The sequence below is a fragment of the Aotus nancymaae genome, unplaced genomic scaffold (genome assembly GCF_030222135.1).
Source record: "Aotus nancymaae isolate 86718 unplaced genomic scaffold, 86718_ANA_hifiasm-v0.15.2.pri h1tg000049l, whole genome shotgun sequence".
Taxonomy (NCBI): Eukaryota; Metazoa; Chordata; class Mammalia; order Primates; family Aotidae; genus Aotus; species Aotus nancymaae.
This window is the reverse complement of record NW_026988463.1, coordinates 33,736,324-33,755,075: the sequence shown is the minus strand read 5'-3', so window position 1 is coordinate 33,755,075 and position 18,752 is coordinate 33,736,324. Positions and strand designations below refer to the sequence as shown.

The following is an 18,752-nucleotide window of genomic DNA, read 5'->3' as shown; positions in this document are numbered from 1 at the left end:
CAGGTTTTTTTTTTTTTTGAGACAGGGCTTTTCTGTTCCCTAGGCTGTAGTGCTGTGGTGCAGTCATAGCTCACTGTAGCCTCAAACTCCTGGGCTCAAGCGATCCTGCTGCCTCAGCCTCCTAACTAGCTGTGACCACAGGCGTGCACCACCATGCCTGACTAACTTTTGTATTTCTTTTTTGTAGAGGTGGGGGTCTCACTTTGTTACCCAAGCTGGTCTCAAACTCCTAGGCTCAAGTGATCATCCCACTTTGGCCTCCCAAACTACTGGGATTACAGGTGTCATCCACTGTGCCTGGCCCAGCCATCACTTCTTAGAGCCTCGGGTCTCATGGACATTGCAGGAACTGACCCCTTCCACTCAGTCGCCACTATGTCCTTATTTGTTTTCTTCCAGTGTCCAAACTGGGACTTGAAACTCAGTTTTTTTTTCCTTAAGACCAGGGCTTTTCAAGTTTAGATGTCTCTCCTAATTGCAAAAGAAATATTTGTTTGATTCATAATGCAAAATACTCGTAAAACAGAGAAGTTCCCATCCACTCCCCCCGACCCCAGAAATTAACTCCAAAAGACAGAACAGAGCGGCCCTTGGAGGCCCACGTGCTGTGCTGTTCAGTCTATCCTCGAGCTCACACTTCCAAAAGCCCAAGGGTTTGTTGTGGGTGTTCCCAGGGCTGGGGACAGATGGACAGGAGGAACAGCCCTGCACCCTCCAGCCTGGGCTCACAGGCATGCTTGGTGCCAGCCCCTTAGGGCCTGGCAAATCCATCTCCCGCCATTGAGGGTGTGGGTGTGTGTCTCTGCCCAGCACCTACCCGTTTCCCAGGCAAGGCTCCAAATGCAGTCCTGGCCGCAGGTTCCCGGGAGCTCACCTGGAGCCACTGTGCTCCTTCCTCCTGTGCAGGCATGGCGGGACTGCCAGCTTCCTGTCCTCTCTGAGACTGGCCCTTACTGCCACTGAGGCCAGTTTTATGTGTGAAGAGAGAAAAAGAGCTGACTCACTCATTTCTATCTGAGGCTGTCAGCGGTACTTTCCTCTTGCAGGCTCATCTTGGCAGCCAACAGGGACGAATTCTACAGCCGACCCTCCAAATTAGCTGATTTCTGGGGGAACAACAATGAGATCCTCAGCGGTGAGTCTTCCTGTGTGCTCGGTGGTGCGCCTTGTGCTTCCCCAGCCCCGGCATGGCCCGAGTGACCCTAACTGAGTGGTACTACTTTCCAGTGTGATGGTGGTGTGTAGAAGTGGAACTGAGGGGCTTTGGGGTCGGGGCCAGCATGGGGGTGGCCAGCCCCAGTACTGGGTGTTGCCAGAGCTGCCCACCCAACACTGTCTGAGTGGCTTCCCGTGCCATGGGTCTGCATGGGGGGCCTCATCATGCGAAAGGATCAGTTGGTTTTATTTGGATCCCTCCTTTTGGCTGAGGGCATGTGTGTGGATTTGTGTGATGTACAGATCCACATTCGGTCACTTTGTGAAACAACCCAGTCATGTGAGTGTGTGCATGTGTGTGTATGCATGTGTGTGCATGCCTGTATTTGTGTTTGTTTGTGCATCCCTTGCTCCAGGGATGGCTGGGCTGAGTCTGGGGAGCTGGTGCTGAAGCCCTGTCACCTGCCCCATGCCTGTGTTGCACGAAGTGTACTCATAGGGCAGCAGTGGGGGTGAGAGCCAGGCCCTCCCCTCCAAAGATATCAGCCTCATTGAAGTCCTTTTGGACTGGAAGCAGTTCCTGTCCATGGGGTGGTGGGAGTCTACCTAGAAGGTGTGCAGAGACAGCTGGTGAGGCCATGTGTTTCTCTGCCTGTGTGCCAGGTGCCAAGTGGGCCCAAGGCAGCCTGGCATGTTCCAGGGTGCCCACTCAGGCTAGATGTGTGACCCTGTGGGCCCAGGGAGGCTATGTGTGCCCTGTGCTGCCCTCCCGGGCTGGGAGGGCAGGTGTTGGGATTGCAGGTGTGAGCCCAATACTTTGGGAGGCTGAGGCAGGAGGATTGCCTGAGCCCAGGAGTTCAAGACCAGTCTGGGCAACATGGCAAAACCCTGTCTCTACAAAAAAATACAAAAATTAGCCAGGCATGGTGATGTGTGCCTGTAGCCCCAGCTACTCAGGAGGCTGAAGCTGGAGAATCGCTTGAGCCTGGAAAGTAGAGGTTTCAGTGAGCTGAGATTGTGCCACTGCACTCCAGCCTGGGTGACAGAGCAAGACCCTGTCTCAGTCCATCAATCAATCAAATAAAAGCTCAGCTGTGGGGTTTTGACAGGAGTACTTCTATGTAGCCCGTGGCCTGGCAGTGCTGTGAGAATGCTGCCGAGGCTGGGTGGCACCATGTGGGAGGAGGACAGGAGCAGGGAGACTGAGGCAGGGCAGTCCTAGGCCCGCCAGTGTAGGAGGCTGCAGTGGGTGCAGGGCTGGTCAGGACAAGTGGATGAAGGCATAGGACTAATGTCCTTGGGAAGTGGAGCGTTTTTGTAGATGAAGATATGGTGGTTCAGAGGGTTACCCTCCTCTGGCTCCTTGACTATTCTGCCCTCCTGGCCTCTATCCCTCCCTGGCACCCAGGTCTGTCAGCTGCATCTGAATTAGCACCAACCCCAGGAGCTCCAGTCTTGTGGAATTGTTCACCCCTGTGGTAATTTGGTGATGGCAGCTGCTGCACGGATGTACACAGGCTCCTGCCAAGTGTCAGGGTGGCTGTATCACTAAGGCCCACGTCCTCTCACTCTCTGCCATCACCAAATTGTGTGCAAAAGTTTAGGACAGTGGTTCTCCACATGTGGTCCTTGGGCCTGTAGCACCAGCATTACTTGAGAACTTGTTAGAAATGAAATCACCCTGGTGCGGTGGCTCACGCCTATAATCTCAGCACCTTGGGAGGCCGAGGCAGGAGGATCCCTGGAGGCCAGGAGCTTGAGACCAGCCTGGGTAACATAGTGAGAACTTGTCTCTACAAAAAAAAAAAAAAAAAATTAGCCAGGTGTGGTGGCACATGCCTGTTGTCCCAGCTACTTGGGAGGCTGAGGTGGGAGGATCACCTGAGCCTGGGAGGTAGAAGCTGCAGTGAACTGAGATTGAGCCACCATACTCCAGCCTAGGTGACAGAGCAGACCCTGTAAAAAAAAAAAAGAAGAAGAAGAAGAAGAAATGCAAATCATTAAATTCATAAAAATTTGGCCATTACTTCTTCAAGCAGTTTTTCTGTCCTCTCTCTCCCTCTCTCTCCCTCCAGTTACATGCATGTATTAGTTCACTTGCTCTTGTTCCACACTTCCGTGATGCTCTCTGTATACTTTTCTCAGTGCCTCTGGATCGCTGGTCTCAAACTCCTGACCTCGTGATTCACCCATCTCTGCTTCCTAAATACTGGGATTACAAGTGTGAGCCACCGCACCTGGCCTGGGGATAAGATTTTAACATGAGGTCTGGGGGACAAATATCCAAACTATGGCACCCACGAATTCTGGCTACCTCAGTTTCCCCAAACACTAAGCCTCTCTTCTCAGCTCAGGGAGGCTGCTGAGCTTGGCCTGGTCCCTCCACTCCCTGGGATGGGCCCTGGAGTCTCTCTAATCGTGGGCTCACTTTGTTTCCTGTCTCTCAGATCCTTTATTGTAAAACTCATTTGATATGGTTTGGCTGTGTCCCCACCCAAATCTCATCTTGAATTGTAGTTCCCATAATCCCCACATGTCCTAGGAGAGACCCAGTGGAAGGTAACTGAATCCTGGGGCGGTTACTCTCATGCTGCTGTTCTCATGATAGCGAGTGAGTTCTCACGAGATCTGATGGTTTTATAAGGGGCTTTTTCTGCTTTGCTTGGTGTTTCTCCTTCCTGCTACCATGTAAAGAAGGACACGTTTGCTTCCCCTTCCACCATGATTGTAAGTTTCCTGAGGCCTCCCCAGCCATGGCGAACAATGAGTGAATTAAACCTCTTTCCTTTACAAATGACCCAATCTCAGAAGGGACTAATACACCATTGTTTCATGTGTTTTTTTTTTTTTTTGGTTGTTTTATGCAGGAGGGTAAATCTGATCCTTGTTGCTTGGGCAAATTTGGAAGTTTTGTTCTTGTTTTAATTATTGATTTGTAAAAGTTGTTTATCCATTCTGGATATGAGTCTTTTATTAGATAAATATATTGCCTACTTCTTTTCTTTTTTTTGTTTTGAGACGGGGTTTTGCTCTTGTTACCCAGGCTGGAGTGCAATGGCGCAATCTCGGCTCACCGCAACCTCTGCCTCCTGGATCCAAGCAATTCTCCTGCCTCGGTACCTGGGATTACAGGCATGCGCCACCATGCCCAGCTAATTTTTTGTATTTTTAGTAGAGATGGGGTTTTACCATGTTGACCAGGATGGTCTCAATCTCTTAACCTCGTGATCCACCCTCCTCGGCCTCCCAAAGTGCTGGGATTACAGGCGTGAGCCACCGTGCCCGGCCTCATTTTCTTAATGATAGCTTTTGGTGAACAGAATATTTTATTTTAACAAAGTACAGTTTATCTTCTCTTTTATGGGTTTTTCTTTTTGTGTCTTATCCAAAAAGTTTCTGCCTACCCAGAGGAAAATATATAACAATATTTTCCTCTGTTTGCTTCTAGAAGCCTAATTTTATGTTTGGTCTATGGTATATCTCAAGGTTTTGTATATGGTGTGAGGTAGGGGTTGAGATTTACTGCCTCCCACCCCCAAATCTCTCTGGTTGTTCCAGCATCATTTATTAAATGGATTTTCTTTTGCCTAGTTCATTACTGTGGCACCTTGGTTATACATCAGTTGACCATATGCATGTGGGTCTACTCCTGACTCTCTTGTGTCCCATTGGTCTGTGTATCTGTCTTGATGCCAACATCACACTGTCTTTGAGTGATGCTGCATCTCAGTAAGTCTTGAAATCAGACAGTGTGGGTCTCCCAGCTATGTTCTTCTTTTTCAGGACTATTTTGGCCATCTCAGTTCCTTTGCATATGCATAGATATTTTAAAGTCAGTCTGTTAATTTCTATAAAACAAAAAGCCCACTGGGATTTTGATTGGAAAGATGTTGAATTTATGGGTCATTTGGGGAGAAGTGTCACCTTAACAATACTGAGTTGTCTAAGAAGTACTCAGTGAAACAAATAACCACAAGCACTATTGAGTCTTTCAGTCAGTATATATGTACATCTCTCCTTAAATCAGGTCAGCTCAACTTGAGACCCTCCACAGTACCCTGGAGTTTTCAGTCTTTGTCACCCATTTTTCATTAAATATTTTCCTATTTTTTTAAATTATACTAAAGATTTTAAAATGTTGTAAATGGCATACTTAAATTTTCATTTTCTAGTTCTTGCTAGCATTTACTTATTAGCTCTAAGACATTGGTTTTGCTATTCCTTTTGGGTTTTCTTCATATATGATCCTCCTGGCTGCAAATAGAATTCATTTATTTTTGATCTTTACATATTTTCTTTTTCTGTTCTAATTGATTGTTATTACAAAAATAACATCTTAGCCAGTGCAGTGGCTCACCCCTGTAATCTCAGCACTTTGGGAGGCTGAGATGGGAGGATCGCTTGACTCCAGGAGTTTGAGACCAGCCCGGGCAACACAGCGAGATATTGTCTGTACAAAAAGATGCAAAAATTAGCTGGGTGTGGTGGTGCATGCCTGTGGTCCCAGCTACTTGAGGACCTGAGGTGGGAGGATCGCTTGAGCCTGGGAGGTGAAGGTTGCAGTGAGCTGTTTGATCACCACAGAACTCCAGCCTGGGTGACAGAGTGAGACCCTATCTCAACAAAATAAAAAATAAAATAAAATAATAACATCTTAATAACAACCTTTTTTGCCCCAATCTTTGGGTAATATGACCCCCTGGTGTAAGAAGGATCCCTTCTGTGGCTTTCAGATGTTGTAGCACCAGAAGTGGCCTGTGCCCTGCAGATGAGTTGGTGGAGGTGAAGGTCCTGGGTGTGTGCTGGGCTCCTAGTGAAGGGTCTGCCGTTTGGGCCTGGTATATCCTGCTGGGTGAGGACAGCCAGCGTCCCTGCACCCCATTCATGCGATTGGAGCCTAGTGCTGCCCCTCAGCCTCGACACTGGCCCAAGTGGGAGGGTGTGTTCTGCAGGCGTCTCTTGGGATGGGTGTGGTTGGTGCCATAGTTGTCCTTCAGGGCAGGGATCTCACTGGCATAACCCGTGAGCCCCAGCGGCTGCCTGGCCTTGAAGAGTTCCAGCCACTGTTCTGCAGCCAGGGCTGCTGGGCCAAGCTGCATGTCGAATGTCCTCGAGGAGCTTGAGGCAGGAGCTGGGCCAAGTATGTGTCTCCCGGTGCTGGGGACTAGGTGGGGGACTGGAATGGGTGGCATCAGTGGTGGTAACACTGTCATCTGCCACAGGGCTGGACATGGAGGAAGGCAAGGAAGGAGGCACATGGCTGGGCATCAGCACACGTGGCAAGCTGGCAGCACTCACCAACTACCTGCAGCCGCAGCTGGACCAGCAGGCCCGAGGACGAGGTACGGTGGGTGGGTTGGGGCTGCAGTGAGACAGGGTGGGGTGGGGCAGGGCCGAGGTGAGACAGGGTGGGGTGGGGCGGGGCCGAGGTGAGACAGAGTGGGATGGGGCGGGCCTAGGTGAGACAGGGTGGGGCCAAGGGACTACAGGACTGGCCAATATATGGTGGGGCGGGGTGGGGGGCACAGGGTAAGAAGTGCCAAGGTATATGGGTGTGGGATGGGGCAGGGCTGAGGTACCATGGGGCAGGGCCAGGTTACAGAGTGGGCAGTACCAAAGCATGGCAGGGAAGGGCCCAGGTAAGGGTAGGGACAAGAAGGGGGAAAGCTGGGCCCTGTGGCAGGTGGGGGGCTTCCTCAGGCATACCACTGCTGCCACTGAGGTGTGCTGCAGGGGTATGTGGCAGAGACAGGAAGAATGAGGCGGGGAGCATCCCCATTTCCCATGCCCTGGCCCTCTGGCGTCACAGCCAGGAGCCCACTCCCACCTGACCCACACAGCACTGTTACTCCTCTCAGGGAGCACTCTCCTCTGTCGCCCTCACTGTGTGTCACTCCTGACTGCTGTGTCACTGAAAGGTGTTTACTTCATGCTGGATTTCCACAGGAAGACATAGTGGGGAAAAATATTTTTAATAAAATGAGCAGTTTTCAGTGCCAACCTGAGTAGCAGCCAGGCTGATGAGGTGTGGCTGACTCTTGTGGCAGTCATGACAGGCCAGGGCTCCAGTGGGACCCTCATCTTCCTGCATCCTCCCCAGGGGGCCCCACATCAGTGTTCCCAGGAGAAGAGCACATCCCTGCAGCCTTGGACACAGCATCTGTCCCCTGCCCACAGGTGAACTTGTCACCCACTTTCTGACTACTGATGTGGACAGCTTGTCCTACCTGAAGAAGGTCTCTGTGGAGGGCCATCTGTACAATGGCTTCAACCTCATAGCCGCCGACCTGAGGTGGGTCTGCAAGAGGGGGATGGTGGCCCTGCCCAGCACTGCCTCTGGGGCAGACCTCAGGCTCATCAGGAAGTTGGGTTCTACTGAGGCCGTGGCAACCTCTCCGGGTACATTGTTCCTGGTGACTTGGCAGGCATTGCTAGGATAGAGCCTGTTACAGATGTACCAACTTGGGGACTTGGGGGTGAAGCCCAAGGCTTCCTGTGATGGCGTGAGGGCTGCTGGCTCCCTGGAGAAAGCCGAGGCTATGAAGGGCAGCTGCATGGAGTGGCCCTGGCTGGGTGTCCCCCTCCGATGGGCAGGGTGTGCAGAGCAGCCCCTGGCAGCCTGGCCTGGAGTGGCTGGGATGCTGTGCTCCCAGGGAAGCTTCCACTGGAGATGTGGCCACAGGAACTGTGGAGGTTTTGTGTGTTTTGCCCTTCCGTGAAGCGAGCATTCCTCCCTTCTGCCCTCCTCCCCCTCCAATACCCCAAAACTTGGCTAATGCGGTTTGTCTGGGGCCTTCTGCCAGAACAGACAAACAGGCAGCTGTCGGCACACCGTGGCAGGCCCTGAAACTGCCTTCTTCCACAAGGGCAGGTCCATGGGCCTCTTTCCTGGCTCCTGAGCTCCTGGCCTGCTGTTCCTTGAGCATCCCTTACGTGTGGTGTGCCCGGCCCTGCCCCACGTGGGTCTGCACACTTGCTGTGGAGGGTGAGAGATTTGCGGCGTCCCCTAGGTGGAGGGCTGAGGGCTGGCGCGGGCCACTTGCTGCCCGGAGGCCTTCTTCCTACCCATGCCTTTGTGACTCCAGGAGGCAGAGCCCCTGTGCTCTCCGCACGCCCCCATGCTCAGGAACCACTTCGTCCGGTCAGTAGTTCCATGTGGGTCTGACTCAGCCTCAGGACAGTGGATCTGTGGCCGTGACACCAACAGGACTTGGCGCTCAGCAGCTGTGGGCAGGTGGGGTGCCAAGGGTGCCATGCCCTGAGCAGGTGCATGGGCTCCTGTGGTCAGGGGGTAGGGGCTTGGGCTCCTCAGAGCCTGTGCAACTTGCCCGACTCCAAAGGCTGTAGAGTGAGGGTCAGCCTCCTGCACCTTGCCTGAGGATGCAGGCAGTAGCCGGGAGAGCATACCATAGGTCAGGCAGAAGCTGATGCCAGGGCCAAGGCTGGAGGGCGGGGAGCATCAGAGGTCAGTGAGCAGCCCTGCAGGTGGGTGCCAGTGAGGAAGCCAAGGCCTGGAAGGGAGAGAGGCTTGTCATGGCCACAGCTGTCCCCGGTGAGGCCCACCCTTCGCCTGGCCTGTGCTAGCAGCCCCAACATAGGCATCCAGTTCTATAGGTCCTTACAGAGAAAGCCCAGAGGAGCTTTTTGCCTGCAAATAGTCTCTGAAATTATAAACCAAGCATCTTGGGAAAGTTGCCAAAGGCCATGGTGAGAAAATACGGGAATGGAATGTGAACGTAGACTGGAGCTCCTGAAGCCTACTGGTGGGTGGGGGGAAGGTAGGTCCCACCCGGTAGACAGCACTTCTGGGAGGAAGGTACCATGCCCGGCTCTTTCTCTGTATCTGTTCATCTTGAAGGCCCAGGGCTCCATGCCCAGCATCCGGCCTGGGAAGGCATCTCACAGGCCACAAAGAGACCCTCTTCACTTTGCAAAAAAGGCACTCCAAGTTCTGGAAGACTTACTGTGGTATTGAGGATTGGAATATTTTCAGCTGGGGAGCATTTTTAACTATTTTCTTTTTTTTTAAATTTATTTCGTAGAGATGAGGTCTTGCTATGTTGCTCAATCTGGTTTCAAACTCCTGGCCTCAAGCAGTCCTCTCTCCTCAGCCTCTGGAGTAGCTGGGACTATAGGTGTGAGCCACTATGCCCAGCTCAACTGTCCCTAACTATTTTAAAGTGTACACTTAGCAAATGAGAGTAGGAATAGGTGGTCTTGGGTGCTTTCTTTGGAAGCCTCCGTCTCCCTGGGGCCACCTGTCCGGAAACGCTCAGAGAGGAGCTGTGGTGGGGGTGCTGATAGAGGGGCTGGGGAAGTGGGGATGGGGCTCAGCCCTGCAGTTGCCTATAGGGTTGGGCAGCCTCTGTGTATCTGTGCTGTCGGGCATTCAGCAAGACAGGAGGGCCTTTTAGATGCTTTGCCTCCCTGGCTGGTGGGCCCTGAGGTGAGCTGGGAACATACCTGTGATGCTGGACAAGAGCTAGGGCCTCTATGACCCTGCCTGCCATGTGCCCGAGGGGCTGGGTCCTGCAAGCCCCTAGCCTGGCCACAGTGGGCTACTGTGTGTATCGCCAACCTCCAGGAACAGGGCTGTGAGATTGCCAGCAGTGTCAGGGGCAGGACGCCCTATGGCTACAGTCTGACACTCTCTCCCCTTGGTCTGCAGCACAGCAAAGGGAGACGTCATTTGCTACTATGGGAACCGAGGGGAGCCTGATCCCATCGTTTTGACTCCAGGTGAGCCTGCCCTGGGAGCCTGATGAGGTGGGGGTTGTTCTATGCAGAGGTAACCCCTGTGCTTTTTAGAGACCGGGCCCTTGTCATATTACTTTCCTGGGACGACTTACGTGCCTTGCGGTCTGTAGGGACCTCAGTCTGCACTCCCCACCATGGGGCTTTCCTGCTGAGCGAGATGTGCCCCTCTTCTGGGCTTCCCACCATAGCCCTGCAGCCCACCCCTAGTCTCACCTCCTGTGCCATCCCTGTGCCCATCCCTTCTCAGCACCTCTGGGGCCATCACCACCTGGGGTTCTTGCTCCCTGACATACACATACACACCCCACTGCAGCCCTGCACAGACACATGTCTCTTGCACCCGGTCCCTGGTCTGCTCCCCGGTCCCTGTCCTCAGGGCCTTGAGCTCCCCTGTGCCAGGTCATACTCCATGTCTGGGCCCTCCAGCCCTGGCTCTACGCCACTGCCCAGGCTGTGCCTTCTGCTACGTGCCCTTTCTCTCCCCACCCCTCGGGTGCTGCAATTTCCTGGAAGCTTCCTCTGCCAGTGCCCCAACGTGGACAGAATGTGTCACATTGCCCCCCTCTGCAGCCATGTTGTGGAAGGGACATCTGCATCTTGTCCCAGGTCTGGTGCCAGAACAAAGCACTCCTGGGAAATGGCATTTGCCCTGGGTGCACAAAACTGTAGGGACCAGAGCCCGGGCTCCAGGGCCCACGGCTTGCTCACTCTCACACCTGCTGCCCGCAGACACTCCTCGCTGGTGGCATCGTGGAACTGTGTGCCTTAGATGCCCACTCTCGTCCTTCTACCCAAGCTGCTGGCTCATACAGGGTGTTCCAGCACCTGGGTAGAGTGTCAGTGCCCTCGGTGCCACCCACACCCCTCTGTGAGGGAGTGCTCCTCTGCAGCTCTGTGCTGGCATCACACAGACTTCCTTTTGCATTTGGCACAAATCACCAAGTGAGGTTGCAGGTCACAGGTGTACACCTTCCCACTGGGTGCATATGGTGGGCCTGAAGCCTCAAGTGTCCCTGGAGGTGCCTGAGGAAGGTGGTAAGCAGTCCCCGGGACAGCTGAGTGGCCCCACCCCATCTGTGGGGCTGATGGTGTTGGCGGGCTCATCATGAAAGCTTCTCACATCTGCCCAGTGATGTCTGGTCCACAGATGGGCCCAGCACCCCATTTGCTGGGGTGGTGCCCAGGCCTGGACACCTGGGCTACTTGGGATCCTCAGAGGCAGCATCTGCCTGGCCTGGAGGGTGGCCTCCAATGTGTCCTACCCACTGCCCCTGTGCATACCAGCTGGTGCCCTCTCCTCCACCTGGAGCTCGTCCTTCAGCCACCCTCTGGGATCCTGGCCTTCCCCTCCCTACCTTCGATACAACTGTGGGTGACCCAGCTGAGCTCCTAAGAACTGGGCAGTGGCACAGACACAGACGGTACCAGCAAGGCAGGGACATGGCCCCAGAAGCTCCTGAGCTTCCAAAGGATTGTTCTGGCTGTCTCAGCTGGCTCTTGCTGTTCCACCTGCCCCAGGGCCTCCCTGTGAGTCAGGGTCATGGGGTTGGAATGTGCGGCAAGGTGGGTCTGTGACAGTAGACTTGGGCCACCCTGAGTCTGTGACTGCCCGGGAGAGAATTGGAAACTAAAAGGTGCAAAAGCAGTCAGAGACTCCCTCCCACCCCCTCATTCTGAACATTGGCCCAGAGGCCTCTGGGGCAGTCGCTGTAACCATCCTCGTGACACCCTTGCTTCTCAGAGGCTGAGATCTCAGTGGTCGGAGATGCTTATTTTCTGCTCAGTTGTTTTGGAGAAATTATTTCTGACTACATCCTGTCTCATTCCTGATCCTGCCCCACCTGGTCCACGTTGCCTTTATTTTTTTTTAATAACAGCTTTATTGAGATATGACTGACTAGCAGCACAGTTCACCCATTTAAAATGTATCATTCAGTAGGTTTTGGTTCATTCACAGAGTTGAGCAACCATCATCAGTACCTAATTCCAGGACCTTTTCTTGATCCCCAAAGAGAGCCATATCCCTCAGCAGCCACTCCCCATTCCCTGTCTCTTTAGCCCCTGAAACCTTTAATCTGCTTTCTCTCTATGGATTTGCCTATTCTGGACACTTTGTATAAAGGGACTCCTATAATATGTAGTTTAGGGGACTAACTTTTTTCACTTAGTGTTGTCATCCAAAAACCCACCAGCATGTCTAAATAATAGAAAGAGAGCTTTATTCACCATATCAGTTTGCAAATCCAGAAGAGAGAGTCTCCGGCATGGACTGAGGTGTTCTCTGAGGAGGGGAAGGGCAATTTGAGTTTTATGCCTCTCAAAGTCTTTATCACACAATAGAGTCATACATATTCAGCAGATTTGGGGGAAAGCCATACATATTTATGACAGGACCTGAGAACTTGTGCAATAGATAAACATATATGTAACATACATCCTATGTTCACTTTGGGGCAGGGTTTTAGCATTAAAATGAGGTAGAATCTGGCTCTTTCCATCAGAAAGTGAGCTCTAGGACACGGTTGGAGCGCAGCCTCTATTGTAGCAGGAGCAGCTGCGGGAAACGGATCTCTCGGACACCAAATACAGGAGGAAGGAGTTTATTTGGCCGGGAGCAAGGTGGCATAGTTGCCTAACAGCCAAGCTCTCCAAACAAAGGAAGGTTCCATCTTTATATAGCCTTATGCCGTAGTCGGTGGAAAGTGGTATGGCCTTGTGGTTTTGATTTGCATTTCTCTGATGGCTGTGATGTTGAGCCATTTGTGTATCTTCTTTGGAGAAATGGTTATTCAAATTGGGTTGTCTTTTTGAGTTATAGGAGTGCCTCATACGTTGGTTCTAGCTAAAAGCCTCTTTTTTTTTTTTTTTCCTGAGACGGAGTTTCGCTCTTGTTACCCAGGCTGGAGAGGAATGGCACGATCTCGGCTCACCGCAACCTCCGCCTCCTGGGTTCAAGCAATTCTCCTGCCTCAGCCTCCTGAGTAGCTGGGATTACAGGCACGCGCCACCATGCCCAGCTAATTTTTATATTTTTATTAGAGATGGGGTTTCACCATGTTGACCAGGATGGTCTCGATGTCTTGACCTCGTGATCCACCCGCCTCGGCCTCCCAAAGTGCTGGGATTATAGGCGTGAGCCACCGCGCCTGGCCTGTAAAAGCCTCTTATTTAAAGCACAAAGCTTTCCATTTTGAAGTCACATGTTTTTCTTTTTTTCTTTTGTTGCTCATGCCTTTGGTTTCTTATCTAAGGTCATGAAGCTTTCGCCCTATACTTTCTTCTCAGAGTTTTATAGTTTTCGCTCTTTCACTTAAGTCTTTGGTTTGATTTAACTTTTTTTTTTTTTTAAGACAGGGTCTGGCTCTGTCACCCAGGCTGGAGTGCAGTGGTGCAATCATGTCTCACTGAAGCCTCAACCTCCTGGACTTAAGAGATCCTCCCTCCCAAGTAGCTGTGACTGCAGATATGTGCCACCATGTTCAGCTAATTGTTAGTGTTTTGTAGAGATAAGGTCTTACTATTTTGCCCAGGTTGGTCTTGAACTCCTGGGCTCCAGTGATCCTCCTGCCCCGGCCTCCCAATGTGCTGGGATTATAGGAGTGAGCCACCTCTCCCGGCCTGAGTCTACTTTTATGTATGGTGTGAGGTAGAGTCCAGCTCCATTCTTTGCCCATGGCTATGCAGTTGAATGGTCTTCCATGTCGTTCATGATGGAAAATGCAGGCCGGGTGTGGTGGCTTATGCCTGTAATCCCAGTACTTCGGGAGGCCAAGGTAGATGGATCACAAGGTCAGGAGTTCGAGACCAGCCTGGCCAACATGGTGAAACCTCATCTCTATTAAAAATACAAAAATTAGCCAGGCATGGTGGTGCATGCATGTAATCCCAGTTACTCGGGAGGCTGAGGCAGAATTGCTTGAACCCAGGAGGCCGAGGTTGCAGTGAGCCAAGATCACGCCACTGCACTCCAGCCTGGGTGACACAATGAGACTCCATAGCAAAAAGAAAAAAAAAAAAAAGCACTGTGACACCTGGGACTGGCGGCTTGGCTCTGGGGGCTCCAGCAGAGAGCCCAGGCTATCTTCCTGGGAAATGCCTTGGCCAAGATCTTCTCCTGGAAGTCTGATGGGAAAGAGGTGGTGTCTTGGTGTCCCTGTCACGTCATTTGGGATGCATGGCTCCCATCAAGCTCTCCCCTGCTGCCCTGGCCTCTGGAGAAGAGCCTCTGAGGTGCTTCTCCACCTCAAGTCCCTGCCCTTCACTTTTTATGAATGAGAAACCCTCTTCCTGTTCGCCATGCCTTCTGCCACCACTCTGGGAGCTTGTTCTAAGAAGCCACAGGACAGACTCCGTGCACTGATACCCCTGGCTCCCCTAGCCGGGGGCCCGGCTGGTATGCAGAGGTGGGCCATGCTTGGCTGAGGCCCTGCCCGCATCTGTGCCCCCATGTGGCACTCTTGGGGGTTCCCCACATAGGGACTTGATTGTGGTGGGTGCCTCCTGGCCTCTGGTGGCTAATTCTCCCACTCTTGACCTTCTCAGGTGGCCCCCCAACCTGGCGTGAGGTGAAGAGGTTCCCTCTTGGCTGCCCCCTTTGCCTGTGAGATCTCCATTTACTCATTTGTTATTCATCCATCCATTCAGGCTGCTGGGTATCTGTGCCTCGCGGTCTCCTGTGGATGCCCCTTCTACACACTGTTGAGTTCTCCACTCCTTGCCATGCCATCAGGTCAGGAATGAACATAGGGAAGGTGCTGGAGCATGGGAGCAGCTTGGCCTCGGTCTGGCCTGATTTCATGGTCCCCAGCCATACCCCATGTTAGGCAGGTGGCAGGTGGCAATTTTCCCTGACATGGCACAGCAGGGCCTCTGTATGGCCAGCTGACTGCTCCCCACAGGGACCTACGGACTGAGCAATGCGCTGCTGGAGACACCCTGGAGAAAGCTGTGCTTTGGGAAACAGCTCTTCCTGGAGGCTGTGGAGCGGAGCCAGGCGCTGCCCAAGGACATGCTCATCGCCGACCTCCTGGATGTGCTCAACAACGAAGAGGCGTGAGTGGGCGGGTCCCGCTGGGATGAGCCCCCGTGTCCTCCCACCACTGGGGCAGGGAAAGGCAGGCCCTGCTGCCCCAGGAGGCCCATGGAGGTGCCCAGGCTGGGTACCCAGCTGCAGGGAAGCTGATGGACATGCTGTCCTCCTCGCCTGTTCTCTTAGACCAGCTGAGGTTTTCAACAGCAGGGACTTTTGATGACAGGAGATGGGCCCAGGCCCAGGCCCAGGCCCAGGGGAGGTTCAGTGCATCCGGAGGCTTGATGCACGCACATGGGCAAGTGCAGATGGATGCTCCCCTCTGCATGCCGAGGGCTAGCGGGAAGTTCCAGAAGATTCTAGACACTCAACAAACCCAGGGGGAAGAGACAAATCATGGAAACAAGTGGCCAGGATCAGTACTCTCAGGATTGATGGAGTTTCGTGCGGGTGGTCTGTCCCCAGCAACCCTGGGCTAAGTGCTGGGCAGGGACTTGCAGTCCCGGGAACTGCCTGGGAGTAGGGAGTCCCCACCCACTTCCTTGCCCATAGGCCTCGAGGCCACTCAGGGGCAGGGTATTCGGGTCTTGGTTGCCCCAGCTGGGGGTCCTAGTGCCTCCCGAGCCAGCCTTTCTCCCGCTGGGTAAGATGCCCCACATATCCCTCCCTCCCCACCCAGGTCAGGCCACCATCCTGTCCAGGTGACCCAGCATCTGCTGTCACTCTGTCCAGCTCACCCTCCTCAGAGGAGCCCCCATGGCCTGTCTCCCACTCCTTCCCCTGGGGCCCCTTTCTGCCCCCTGCTTCCTCCCTTTCCTCTGGGCTGCTGATCTGAGGCCTCATCCTTCAGCCTCAGCATCACTGCCTCATTGGAAGAGCCCCATGGGCATGCCCAGCAGACCCTCCAAGCTGTAAGTGCACACAGTCCCTTATCACTGTGCCACATGGGGCAGCCCCAGGACCGGCCCTGGCTGCCCTCACTGACAGCTGGAGCCCCAATGCTAGCTACAATGGCTGGCTTGAGTGGACTTCTGTCACCATCTTAGGACAGGCAGGGAGCTTGTGTGCCATCTAGGGCTGAAGCTCTGCAACTGAGTCGTAAGTTAAGGGTAGATGGAGATTTTCTGCCTTGATCAGAAACAGAGGAAACAGGCCAGGCGCAGTGACTCATGCCTGTAATCTTAGCACTTTGAGAGGCCTAGGTGGGTGGGTCACCTGAGGTCAGGAGGTCAAGACCAGCCTGGCCAACATGGTGAAACCCTGTCTCTACTAAAAATACAAAATTAGATGGGCTTGGTGGTGCGTACCTGTAATCCCAGCTACTTGGAAGGCTGAGGCAGGAGAATCACTTGAACCTAGGAGGTAGAGGTTGTAGTGAGCTGAGATCGAGCCATTGCATTCTAGCCTGGGTGACAAGAGTGAAACTCTGTCTCAAAAAAAAAGAAAGAAAAGAAAAACAGAAAAGAGAAGAAAAACAACCCTTGCAGTCCCCCCTGGCCTCTCCCCAGAGCCATTTAGGCCAGCAGGTGGGATGGGGCTAGACCCGGCTGTGCACAGGCCGCCGAGGGACTAATGGCCGCCACTTCCCTCCATCCTGCAGGCAGCTGCCAGACCCGGCCATCGAGGACCAGGGCCAGGAGTATGTGCAGCCCATACTGAGCAAGTACTCGGCTGTGTGTGTGCGCTGCCCTGGCTACGGCACCAGGTATTGCGGCAGCGTGGGTGCACCACCTCCTATCCACATCCTACCTCCCAGGACGGAGGGCCGGCAAAGAGGCCGAGTACCCCCATGCTCCATAGTTAGGGCCAGGCTCCTTCCCCGCCTGAGTGGATTCCAGAGCTTCCACCCTGAACGGACATCACAGCAGGGGTACGCAGATGCCACAGGCTCCCGGGGCCCCACAGGCCAGGCTTGAGGAGCCAGTACACAGCCATGCGGGGCCAGGATGGCCTCAGGGCTACCTGCACATTGGCGGATCCCTGCGAGAAAATGCCTTGGCACCATGGCACTAGGCTTGGCAGGTGCAGGGTGTCATTTCCTTTAGCCCCTCCTCTGTCATAGGCTCATCTTCCTGTGTGTGAGGGGAAGGCAGGTGCCAAGTCTGCTCCCTGGCAGGCCACATGACTGCGGGGTCCCACCCCATGGGGGGCACTGAGTGTATGTCTGCCCTGGGAACCAGCCTGTGCCAGGGCTGCTGGGGGATCCAGTGCCACCCTTCATCTGCAAAGCCCACGGCAGAGAGGGTTAGAGGAGAGGACAGTGTGCTGAGCGTTTGTTTCAGACTGGCTAGCATGGCCTGGGCAATGGGAGAGATGGTATGGAGGGAGTCTTCCAGAGGAGGCCTTGGCCCCAGGTGGTCAACAGCTTGACCTCTTGGAAGAGCCAGTTGTGGCTGAGTGTCTTGGAACCTCGGCCTCTGAAGGGGAGGTATGTGGTCAGCCCACAGGCTGCTCTGTGCTGCGGCTCATGCTACACGGGAGAGCAGGGCGGGGTGGGCTGGTTCCCAGTGGAGGTGGCCGGACTCACCAAGTGTGGGCCTGCGGAGCCAACTGGGAGCCCACACGTCCCTGATGGTCCCTCCTCATCCCCAAGCTGAGGCTGCTGCTCCTCTGTGACCTGGCACAGCCTCCAGGCATGGGGGTCCTGCCTCTACCTGCCTGAATTCTTGCCTTAGCTATGGCTGTGACAGGCAGGACAGGGCTGAGGGACACCAGGTGAACGAGGGCCCCTGCTCTCTTTCAGAACAAACACCATCATCCTGGTAGATGCGGATGGCCATGTGACCTTCACTGAGCGTAGCATGCTGGACAAGGACCCCTCCCACTGGGAGACCAGCACCCACGAGTTCACACTGCAGAGCTAACCCCACTTCTGGGCGTGCCCAGTGGGCTCCTGGGAGGCCCCGCCTTGGGGACAGTTTGGACGGGAAACCTTCCTTGGCCATACCGCACTGCATTGCCCGTGGCTTGACCAGCATCCAAGCTCAGGGCCCTGTGGTTTGTGTGTTATCCATCTGTGTTCCCATGCCCAGCTCAGGGTCTGCCTTTATGCCAGTGGGGAGCAGCAGAGTCTGACACCAGGTCTAGGGCTGGCCCAGATATACCATGAACATGTGGATACATCTGAGCCCACTCCTGCACATGTACCCAGGCACACACACACACAGCACACCCATACACTCCTGCACATGCACAGGCACGCACACGCAAGGCGCATACGTGCACACCGACACATGCACAGGCGTGTGCACACGTACATGCATAGGTGTGCTACACATGTGCACAGCTGCACACACACCATGTTGGATGAGGCAGCAGGGTGACTCTAACCCCTCATGTGCTTTTGGCCAGTGGATTTTTGTTCTGATCCAACAACAGGAGTAGGCTGGTATTTAAAAGTGGCCCCTCCTCTCCTGTGGCCACAGAGCACAGGAGTGTGTGCTTGGATTCTTGACAAGCAGACCTGCCCCTGCAGAGGAGACAGCCACATTTGGAATTGGGCACAAAGAAGACCTGAGAGAAACCCACTCTGATAACAGAAGTGCAGACTCACCGGCAGACTCAGTGGCCTTGAGTGTACCAGGTGTCCTGTGTGTTGGGGACAATACTGTGTGTGCTGGGAGGCTCCATGTGCTCCAGGGGCTCTCAGACCCCCACTTGCCCAGCTGGAGGCCATGGCTCTGGTGGCCCCATCTCAGCCAGCCCTGCCCTCTCCCTCCTCTTTGAGAGTGAGGCAAACGTTGTAGGAATCTGTACCTGAATGTGAGCTGCTGATAATAAAACTGAGGCTGTGGTGAGCATGTTTTGAGGC

The 18,752-nt window shown here is 53.9% G+C and overlaps 1 protein-coding gene across 9 annotated transcripts in view; it reads left to right on the top strand.

The window, feature by feature from the left end:
* Positions 1 to 18,752, top strand: part of TANGO2 (transport and golgi organization 2 homolog) — a 44,121-nt gene that overhangs the window by 23,104 nt on the left and 2,265 nt on the right. For 2 of the 9 annotated variants that reach the window (XM_064362818.1, XM_012454206.2), the window contains exons 3-9: positions 1,047 to 1,135; positions 6,378 to 6,497; positions 7,333 to 7,447; positions 9,824 to 9,894; positions 14,811 to 14,964; positions 16,542 to 16,646; positions 17,685 to 18,335. In XM_064362818.1, the coding sequence (XP_064218888.1) occupies positions 1,047 to 1,135; positions 6,378 to 6,497; positions 7,333 to 7,447; positions 9,824 to 9,894; positions 14,811 to 14,964; positions 16,542 to 16,646; positions 17,685 to 17,805 (775 nt within the window). In that variant the 3' untranslated portion in view covers positions 17,806 to 18,335. Of the gene's footprint in view, positions 1 to 1,046; positions 1,136 to 6,377; positions 6,498 to 7,255; positions 7,448 to 9,823; positions 9,895 to 14,810; positions 14,965 to 16,541; positions 18,336 to 18,752 lie in introns of those variants that run through there. The other 7 variants (XM_012454200.3, XM_012454201.3, XM_064362820.1 and 4 more) reach the window with 6 other exon arrangements.